The sequence below is a fragment of the Mastomys coucha genome, unplaced genomic scaffold (genome assembly GCF_008632895.1).
Source record: "Mastomys coucha isolate ucsf_1 unplaced genomic scaffold, UCSF_Mcou_1 pScaffold18, whole genome shotgun sequence".
NCBI lineage: Eukaryota > Metazoa > Chordata > Mammalia > Rodentia > Muridae > Mastomys > Mastomys coucha.
In genome coordinates this window covers 89,647,837-89,658,751 of record NW_022196900.1, presented here as the reverse complement: position 1 = coordinate 89,658,751, position 10,915 = coordinate 89,647,837, and the positions used below count along the sequence as shown (strand labels likewise).

The 10,915-nt window shown below is 45.4% G+C and overlaps 1 protein-coding gene across 4 annotated transcripts in view; it reads left to right on the top strand.

Annotated features, from left to right (window-relative positions):
* Wdtc1 (WD and tetratricopeptide repeats 1) overlaps window positions 1-10,915 on the top strand; it is a 62,873-nt gene that overhangs the window by 32,748 nt on the left and 19,210 nt on the right. For all 4 annotated transcript variants that reach the window (XM_031378967.1, XM_031378969.1, XM_031378966.1 and 1 more), the window contains 2 exons: window positions 8,105-8,151; window positions 8,682-8,793. In XM_031378967.1, coding sequence (XP_031234827.1) covers window positions 8,105-8,151; window positions 8,682-8,793 — 159 coding nt within the window. The remainder of the gene's footprint in view (window positions 1-8,104; window positions 8,152-8,681; window positions 8,794-10,915) is intronic.

Genomic DNA, 10,915 nt, shown 5'->3' with positions numbered 1-10,915 from the left:
AAATCTGATGCCCTCTTCTGGTGTATCTGAAGACAGCTACAGTGAACTCATTTATAATAATAATAAATTAAAAAAAAATTAAAAAAAATTTTCAATTTACATATAACCTACAAACATTTCTGAACACACTAATTCTAGATTGTTTATAATGCTTAATACAGTGTAAATGCTGAGTAAATAGTTGTTATACTGTATGGTTTCCAAAGATGATGAGGAAAAAATGTCTATACGAAGCTGCAGCTGCCATAATCCTAACTCTTGTTTTCCCCCTGTGCTTGGTTGAGACTACCCATACGGAACCTACCAATATGGGAACCAGTTACATGTCACCTGCCCTCTCCATTTGCCTTTTTTGTCGTTCTCTTCTTACTATTTTGATACAGTATTTATCTGTAGCCAGGATTAGCCTTGAGTTGACTTATATGTCTCTGTTCTTGAACTCCTGACCTTTCTGCTTGCAAGTCCCAACTGTTGGAATTACAGGTGTGGGCTGCCATGCCTGCTTTTGATTGCCTTTTATTCCATTTTGTTTCTGGTGTAAATTGAGCATAAATACAAATTAGGTTGAGTTAAGTTGGCATGTCACAGAAGCACCATGGGCTTTATGTAAGCTGTAGAATGGTAGTGACAAGGTGAGCCTTAAAATGTCTTGTGTGTGTGTGTGTGTGTGTGTGTGTGTGTGTGTGTGTGTGTGCGTGTGCGCTGCTGTGGGCATTCATCCACACACTTTTGTAGAGACATACTTTTAGATCTCTTTGGGATGTACCCAGGAGTAGAGTAGCTGACTCACATGGTAATTCAGTATTATTTGTACATTCTTTTGACAGGACTTCATAGTATACCCACAGCTGCCCTTGAGCTTCAAGCCCTCCATTTCAGCCTGCAGAGTGCTGGAATTAGATGTATCCCCCAAGGCCACACCTGGACAGCTACATAGTCTTCCCCCCATAAAGATTTATTTATTTATTATATGTAAGTACACTGTAGCTATCTTCAGACACTCCAGAAGAGGGAGTCAGATCTCATTACAGATGGTCGTGAGCTACCATGTGGTTGCTGGATTTGAACTCAGGACCTTCAGAAGAGCAGTTGGTGTTTTCAACCGCTGAGCCATCCCTCTAGCCCCCCATAGCTTTCTTTTTTAAGTTTCTGTATTTATTGTCTTTGTGTTCTAAGACTGTTCTTTTTTTGTTTGTTTGTTTGTTTTTGTTTTTGTTTTTGTTTTTCAAGACAGGGTTTCTCTGCATAGCCCTGGCTGTCCTTCAACTCATTCTGTAGACCAGGCTGGCCTCAAACTCAGAAATCCACCTGCCTCTGCCTCCTATGGGCTGGGATTAAAGGCGTGTGCCACCACTGCCCAGCTTTCTAAGACTGTTCTTGAACTCCTGGCCTGCACACATGTGGAGGTGAGATGACAACTTGAAGTCAGCTCTCTCTGTTCGCTATGCAAGTCCCTGGAATCACACTAAGGTCACTGGGTGTGTCTCCTCCATCTCCACCCTTCTCTTTCTCATTAGGCTTTCAGTGTTGTATCTCTGGCATCATTGCTGACTCAAGGTCATGGAGATTTATATTTGTGTTTCTCCCAAGAGTTTTATGGTTTTAGAGAATAGGGAGTTGGTGGGGGGCAAAGTCCCTAACGGGCTTCATACTTCATTCTTAGGGTTTGGTTGTGAGCTCAGCCTTTAATACTGAGGCTTCTCTTCACCCTGACCCTTCAGACTTTGGTCATTCATGGTGTTGTCCAGGATAAGGGCCACACCACTGAGCTCCGTCCCAGACTTAATTGTTCTGCATGTCCAGTTGTCCCAGTTGTCCAGTTGTCCAGTTGTCCAGTTGTCCCAGTTGTCCCAGTTGTCCAGTTGTCCCAGTTGTCCAGTTGTCCAGTTGTCCCAGTTGTCCCAGTTGTCCAGTTGTCCACTTGTCCACTTGTCCCAGTTGTCCAGTTGTCCAGTTGTCCCAGTTGTCCCGTTGTCCCAGTTGTCCAGTTGTCCCAGTTGTCCCAGTTGTCCAGTTGTCCAGTTGTCCCAGTTGTCCCAGTTGTCCAGTTGTCCACTTGTCCAGTTGTCCCAGTTGTCCCAGTTGTCCCAGTTGTCCAGTTGTCCCAGTTGTCCCGTTGTCCCAGTTGTCCCGTTGTCCCAGTTGTCCAGTTGTCCAGTTGTCCAGTTGTCCCAGTTGTCCAGTTGTCCCAGTTGTCCACTTGTCCAGTTCCATTTGTTGCCAAGACTGTTACAGTATCTTGGCATTCTTAACAGAAATTAAGTACCCATAAATGTAATTTTTGTTGTTGTTAACTGTCAACCCATGCCATTGATCAAAATATCTGTTCTTATACCAATACCACTTTGTAGCAACTTGGGAAATTAGGGCATATGAATCTTCCAAATTTGTTCTTTTGCAAGGTTTTTTATCTATTCTGAGTCCTTTGCATTTCCATATGAGTCTCAAGTGCACTGCCACCTGTTCTTATAAATAAAGTTTTATTGGAGCACAGCCACACTCATTCATTTATGTATTGTCTGTCTGTTTTAGTGATTCAACAGCAGAATTGAATGATTCATATAGAGACCATATGGTATGAAAAACCTAAAATATCTATTGTTTGGCCCCTTATAGAAAAAGTTGTGGACACGTGCTTTAGATACTGAAGTAAATTGGTGTTTCAGTCACCTGAGAACGACAGTCTCAAAGAACCTCTAATTCCCTCACATGTTCGGTCAGGCAGCCATGTGGTGTGCAGTGTGTGACTTACGTGGCAGCAGTCCATCTAGAACCTGGGAGACAAGTGTAGCAGTGAAGATGGCAGCATAGTTCCTGGCTTTCAGAGGAGAAGCCTTCTCTGACCACTATAGTCCATTTGCAGTATGTCCCACCCCGTGTTTTATAGTCTTCTTAGCACCTAGTCACTCCCTGACTGCCCTGACTGAGTTACGTGGGAGTTCCTTTCTCCCTCTAGAGTTCTATAGCATTTACAAGTAGAAGAATTCTATGCTAGGTGCTCAGTGAAAGTACAAAGGCTGCAGGGTGTATACTAGATGTAGGCTTAGTCTAAGGAAAAAAGTCTGTTGCCTTGCCTATAATGCTACCTGGTACATCACAAATTGAAGTATGTGTGTACCTATAGATAGATCATTCTTTATGGTAGTAGTGATTGATTTATTGTTTGTTTGTTTGGTTGGTTTGGTTTGGTTTGGTTTGTTGAGACAGGGTTTCTCTGTGTAGCCCTGACTGTCCTGGAACTCACTCTGTAGACCAGGCTGTCCTCGGACTCAGAGATCTATAACTTTAATTTTTTTCAAATCCTACTTTTAATGATGGTTCTTAAATGTTTTAACCTGCCAGGCAGTGGTGGCACACGCCTTTAATCCCAGCACTTGAGAGACAGAGACAGGCCGATTTCTGAGTTGGAGGCCAGCCTGGTCTACAGAGTGAGTTCCAGGACAGCCAGGGCTACACAGAGAAACCCTGTCTCAAAAAAACAAACAAACAAACAAAAAAAATGTTTTAACCTCCCTTTTAACCCACCACCCACCATAGATAGTAGAAAAGAAAGGTTTGGGGCAGGGGCGGGGTGGGGTGGGGAGGGTGAAGTGGACCTGTTTAGAAAGGTTCTTTGGAGCAACTCCTGTCTTTGTTGTCTGGAAATCGGCAGTTCAGTACACAGGTCAGCAGTGGCAGCTCAGTCCACTCGCAAACACCTCATGGGTACACCAGCAGTCCAGTTCTGTAGAGTCAGGTTATGACACACCTAGCAGAGGCAGCCAGGCCTCAGCCTTGGCACGAGTCAGCAGGAGGGACCGGGAGGAACACCAGGAGAAGTTCTTGGCTGTGCCTCTCTCAGGGAAGCAAAGATCAGACAGGCCCACAAGCATTACACAGCTAGCTCTTTAAGCAAGCCAAGCCCAGTCTCCATCACTATCTGCCAAGTCCTTTTTTATACATCCTCCAAATGTCACATGTTGTGCATCCAATCAGCGCAAGCCCTTGTAGGCAGCAAGAAACTTCAGCACACCTCCACAAGTTTTTTGGTGCATTTTTCTCTATGGAATTTGAACAAATGGAGCTCAACTACACAATGTAAGTGGACCAATACATGGATGTTGTTAGCAAAAAATCCTTCATCACATGTCCTTTTACATGCTTGCTTTAGCAGGACATCCCCTATCTTGTGTCTGCTTTAGTGAAAAACTCCTTCATGGGTCTGCCTTAGTCTGTCACCTGTGTCCACTTCAGGAAAATACCATCCAATACAACTGACTCTCCAAAGAGCCCTTAAGTTTCCACTTCAGAGATCCACTTGCCTCTGCCTCCTGAGTGCTGGGACTAAGGGCATGCACCACAGCGTATGGTCCAATAGAACCTAGGACCCTGCATGTGCTAGGCAAGAACTCTACCACAGATGGATGGATGGATGGATGGATGGATGGATGGATGGATGGATGGATGGATGGATGGATACATGAATGGATGATGGATGGATGGGTGATGCTGGTTGATATTTCCTTTTTCTCTTTTCCACTTTTCTCTCATGATAACAAGAGTTCTTTAATGGCTATGAAACTTAGTCTTACCTGTAGGACAGGATAGTGAGATCATGACTAAATGTCTGCAGTTCATACCATTGTACTTGGGTGCTAGCTAGAAACTGTCCTCGGGTCCCCTAGAAGAGTAGGCAGTGCTCCTAACTGCTGAGCCATCTCTTCAGCCCTTTATATTATTTTTTGTTTTTTGAGACAGGATTTCTATTAAGTCCTAACTGTTCTAGAACTCACTATGTAGATCAGGCTGGCCTCAAACTCACAGAAATCCTTCTGTCTCTGCCTACCAAGTGCTGGGGATTAAAGATGTATGCCACTACACCTCGCCCTCCACATTATTTTTTGAAACCCTGTAACCTGGAGCCCCTGATGAAGGTTAGACTAGCCAGTCATGGAGATCCAGGGATCTGCCTGTCTTTGCCCTCCCCTCTACCTCGGTCTATATGTTAGTGCCGCCATACCCAGATGTTACATGGATGCTGCCTGTCTGCCAAGCTTGACCACATCAATCCACTTGGTGTGAGAAGAAAATCAATTTCCATGAGGTGTTGTCCTCTGACACCCACACCTGTGCCATGGTGCACATGTACAAACACAGATACTAAATAAATAGATAGGTCTGGGAGACCTAGATGCCTCAGTGGGTAAAGGCCCTTGCTCCCAAACCCAGGGAACTGCTAGCCATGGTAGAAGGGAAGAACTGGCATGAGAAAATTGTCCTTTGACCCTTATATGTGCACTTTGGCCCAAAAGCTCCTCCCTAAAGGTAAATACATAAACATAGGTTTAAAAAAATACTAATTCTAGTATTAGGATAAGACAGAAGTTCAAGGCCAGCCAGAGCTAAATATCAAAATCTTGTCTTCAAGCAGGGATGGGCTGGCTAAGAATTAAGATATGATATATACATATAATAAATGAAAAAAGAAAAACCCACAGTGAGTGCTTTAAAAACAGAAACTTGTTATAGTTTTTAAATAATTTATTTTATTTTTATGTGTATACATGTTTTGCCTACTAGAATATGCTAGAAAAGGGTGTTGGATCTCATAGAACTGGAGTTCCAGGCAGTTAGTTGTTAGTCGACATATGGGATCTGGGAGCCCTGTGCTATCTCTCCAGCTCCTGTTTGTTTTTTGTTTTGTTTTAGATTTTTAGTGCTTTGAGGTAGTGTCTTGCTGTGTAGCTCTGGCTGGCCTGACACTATCTAGCTCAGATTGACTACAAATTCTCTCAAGAGATCAACCCGTCTCAGCATCTCAGCTGCTCGACGGTGCTGGCTTATGTTACAGGTCTGTAAATCAGAACTGTCTAACACAAATCTCACCAGGCTAAAAGAAGGCGTTGGCAGCTCTGTCCCTCCAGGAGGCCGTAGGGTAGAGTAGAATTTCTTTTCTGGCTATTCCCAGTTTCTTAAAGCTGTTGCAAGTCTTGGCTCCTGGCCCTCCCCTCTGCCGCATAGCCAGCAGTGGCTGATGTGGTCCTTTCACACCTCTGTGTCTACTTCTCTATAGCCAGCACACCTGGTGTATGAGTGTAAGGATTCATGTGATTGCACTGAACCTACCCAGACAGTCTAGGATCATCTTGCCATCTCATAGTCCTAACCGTAGTCATATCTGCAAAGTTCTATTTGTCACTTCAGATAATGTTTGCAGGTTTCATAACTATAGCAAGCCATCAATAAGGGACCATTATTCTGCCTACACAGAATAATGTGTAGGCCCTCACTAAGTAGCAGTCACTCGAGGCCATTGGTGCTCCAAGATGAATCTGTAGCTTCAGGCACAAGGATAGAAATGATTTTGACTCAGATAAAGGTGTGGGGTTGCAACCAAATATTTGAGAAGGCAAGAGACCTTAGGTCCACAGGGAGCTGTCATCCTGGAGCAGAGGGTGTCTCAGTTGTACCTTCAGGTGCAGAGCCTAAAAGGAACCCAGAGAAGAGGAAGGCCCTGAGCTGGGAAGAGGAAAGAGAGAACGGCCTCTTCTGGGAAGTTAGCTGTGTCTCTACGTCTCGGCTCTCCTCACTAGCCCCACTGACAGATGCATCGAGTTGGTTAAGCAGCAGACACTGAGGCTGGCCTCAGAGCTTCAGTGTAAGATACAAAGCCTGCTTTCTCAGGCCTTAGTCTGCTGGAGAAAAACAGTCACAGAGCTGCAGTGCTATAGGATGACCTAGGGGGCAGCCCAGCAGGAAAGATGCCCCCTGCCACGTGCACAAGAGAGGCAGGACATCCTGAAGGAAGGTCCTGCTCACTGAGACCTGAAGAATGGATTGGATGCTTTATACCACAGATAACAAACATCCCAGTTTGAATTCTTAAACAAAAATGGACTGAGGGGCAGGAGAAGGTCAGTGTCAGGGCCTGCTACTATAGTCAGTCTGGTTCCATCTTCTACGACTATGGGATAAGCCTGCCTCTGGGTGCTGATTCTACTCCCAGGCTGCTTGCCCTCGAGGTGGCAAAATGTGTAACAACTAGAACAGTCAGTCCATCCGCATACCTGGCAGTCGGCCCATCCACATGCCTGGCCTTCACAGAAGCACGTATGTATCCAGAGCTCTTGAGAATGGGACACACTTGCTCCTGTGGCCCGTTTCCTCTTGGCATCTGGTTCCAGGTCAGGGTTCATCTCTCAGCTGACTACTATTGCCAGACAAGCTTTACTAGTTTCTATATACTAGTAATTTAGGCCTAATTCCTGAACCTCACGGTGGCAAGAAAAGTGGGTCTGTGCTTCCCAGGACACTTGGCTTGATTTTAGGTGGGAAGCTGGTAGTTCAGTTAGTGATAATCTTGGTTCCCTTAGGAAGGGGGCGGAGTGAAGGGACAGAGAGAAGGCTGCCTGGTCTAGTCATTTCATCTCTGTTGCTGAGAAACCCTGGGGTCCACTCCTCCTCATTCCCTCCACTGTTTGTAAGTTCAAGTTCACTATGTACTGTTGACTGCCTCGATTTCTCGTTTCTTTTTTTTTTTAAACTTTCTTTTTTAAAGATTTATTTATTTATTATATATAAGTACATCGTAGCTGTCTTCAGATATACCAGAAGAGGGCATCAGGTCTCATTACAGATGGTTGTAAGCCACCATGTGGTTGCCGGGATTTGAACTCAGGACCTCTGGAAGAGCAGTTAGTGCTCTTAACCACTGAGCTATCTCTCCAGCCCTTTCTCTTGTTTCTTAAGATTTGTTTGTTTTATTTCATATACAAACATGCCGCAAGCATGCTAGCCCTAAACTTGTCCCTTGAAGGAACTCTACCTATGCCTTCCAGGGATAGGCACAGACAGCTTTTGGCTTTTATACTTACTGTGTATGAATTTCCTGCAAAGTGGGGTGGAAGACACCTGCCTTGATAACTCAGGTGTCCAGTGTCCACTGACACTGCCCGTGAAAGCACTTTATATACTGTAAGAGGGGGCATTTTAGTTCTGGCCCCACCATGTCCCTGGCAGATGCTGAAGGAGAGGCTGTTGGCTTGCCTAAGCCCACTTCTTGGCATTGAGCTTCCCAGAGAACTGTCCATTCGGCTCTGTTCTTAACCCTTTGTTTCCTCCCCAGGGTCACTCAGGATGTGTCAACTGTCTGGAGTGGAATGAGAAAGGAGAGTAAGTATGAGCTGCAAGTGCAAGGAAGGGTCAGAGTGGTTCAGAGAAGCGGGGTCCTCAGCTTGGCACATCTAAGGAGATAGACTATGCTCTGCCATCTTATGCTTATCCATGACTGTCAATACAGTTTGACTAGCAACTCAAGTTTGGATAACATTCAAACCCCCCCCCTTTTTTTTTTTTTGGTTTTTTGAGACAAGGTTTCTCTGTATAGTCCTGGCTGTCCTGGGACTCACTCTGTAGACCAAGCTGGCCTCGAACTCAGAAATCCACCTGCCTCTGCCAAGTGCTGGGATTAAAGGCATGTGCCACCACTGCCCTCCAAACCCTATTTTACCGTAAGCCAATGTATTGAAAGAATATTGGAAATTCTCAACAAAGTGAAATATAACCTAGTAATATTTATAAGCTAACCTTAAACTGCAATATCTACTGTCCTTTGTGTTAACTGTGCCCAACTCCTGCCCTCTGGGAATGGGGAGGTGGCAGTTGGGGCCTTGAGAAGTCAGAGCTCCTAATTCTGCCCTTAGCTTGCTGGCTTCTGGTTCCGATGACCAGCACACCATTGTGTGGGACCCACTGCACCACAAGAAGCTGCTCTCCATGCACACAGGACACACAGCAAATATCTTCTCCGTCAAGGTGAGCAAAACAAGCCATGGCGGGACAGGGCTGTGGGCATGGTTGTATTGGTATAGCATGTCCCATGTGGGTATTCCAGTGGATAGTGGTGCTTCAACCCTGTCTCTTTTCTATGTTCTTCTCAAAACCATGTGCCAACTCCAGGTCCACTTATAGTTATTAAATTTATATGTTTGTTAGTATAGGAGTGCACATGTGCATGTTTATGTCATCATACATGTGGAGGTCATAAGAACCCTGGCATGAGTCAGTTCCTGCCTTTCACCCGATCCCCAGCACCCCTATGGAGGCTAGCTCCAGTTCATCAGGTCAGACTCCCATTTCTGACCTCCAGGGACAGACATGCAAAGCACTCATAGATCTTAGGGGAAAAAACCAAAATACCTAGCATAGACCTTGTAGGTCTCCCACCCTGTCCTAGGAGATGAATCTTTTCCCTTGATACAAGGGAGTTTAGCTGAGAGGAGGTGGGGTACCCTATCCTGAGCCCTGTTCTGTGAGGCTGTCCCTTTGAGACAAGTCTCCTATAATTCCAGGCCTGAACCTCAGGTCTGTGGCCGAGAATGCCCTTGAACTTCTGGTCCTCCACTGTGCCTCCTTTGAGTACTTTACCATAAGTTTATATGGTGCTGGGGGCGGGACCCAGGGCTTCATGGATGCTAGCCACACACTTTACTGTCTACAGTCTACAGTCTTTTCATCCCTGTGCACAGAAGTCAGGTCTTGATCCCAGAGAACAAACCCAGAAGTGGCTGTTAGGCCTTAGAGTCATATGTGGGGTTGGAGAAAGAAGAGCTCCTGATGCTTGTGGCTTCTTGGAGAAAGTTGTTTTCATTTGCTTTTTGAGGCAGGGTTTCACTCTGTAGATCAGACTGCCCTCAAACTCATAGAGATCCACCTGCCTCTGCCTCCTGAATGCTAGGATTAAAGGCATGAGCTACCATGTTTGGCTTGAACAGCCTCTGGAGATGTGTCAGAGTGAGTGAGAGTGGAAACTTTGTTCAGATTGACCACCGACCTGGATGGAGATTTGGGGACTCTGATGCCAAGTACTGTAGCCCACAGACTTAACCTTTGTTTAATCTGGAAAAATAGTTTCCTGGTTGAAACTCCACTTGGGTATATGCCATTGCTTCCAAGAGGATGGGTTCTAGGCCACCTGTGCTAGCTTAAGGGCCTAAGCACTGGTCTAGCCTAGTCTTAGTCATACAAATAGCATAGAGGTCTTTTAGGATATTAGCTACCTCTTGTCCTGCTTGTAGTAGCTTAATATGACCTGGCCCAACAGATAACACAAAACACCAGCAGTCTATTAATCACTTCCAATTCCCAGCCTTCTGGGTGGAAGAACGGGTTTTACATCTTTCCATTGGAAAGACAATCCTGCATACTTATCATTCCTGGTTCCTTTGAAGATCTGTGAGCACAGGACCTTGGTGCCTGCTCCCAAAAGCAAGGTTTTTGCACTGAGTCGGCTTGTCACTGGACCTGTTGGCTACCAGGTTTAAGGATCTGAAATGACCTGTGAGGAGAGCGCCTTGTCAGCCCTGCAGTTGTATATTTATTTATATGTGGGCACACAAGTGTGCGGCTGACTTTGAAACGCTCCGCTCATCTCCTTTCCCTGGCTAATATGAAGAACAGTGGCTCTGCCTGAAACCATAGCCACATTAGAGAGCTCTGAACCTCATCACCCTGAGCTTTGCCTCACTCCCTTCCTCTCACCTCCTGTGGGTGAGTGCCTGTGACTTTTCTAGAAGCAGAACAACTGCAGCTTGGTTTTTGGTTCTGATGACCAACACATGATTAGCAGGAGACCCCTTGTGCCAAAGGAGCTGGGCAGTGCCATCTGTGTGGTCAAACTGGGAACTGAGAGCCTTCACTTTGGCATCACTCGTTCAAAGAGGATATTTTGACAGGAGTTGTGCACAACCCTTCTGGTGTTTTTATTGTCGTCCTTTGGTTTGACTTGCTTTGGGGTTTTGGTGGTTTTTCTTTTCTTTTTCTTTCTTTCTTTCTTTTTTTTCTTTGTTTGCTTGTTTGGTTTGGTTTGGTTTTTGAGACAGGGTTTCTCTGTGTAGCCATGGCTGTCCTGGAACTCACTCTGTAGACCAGGCTGGCC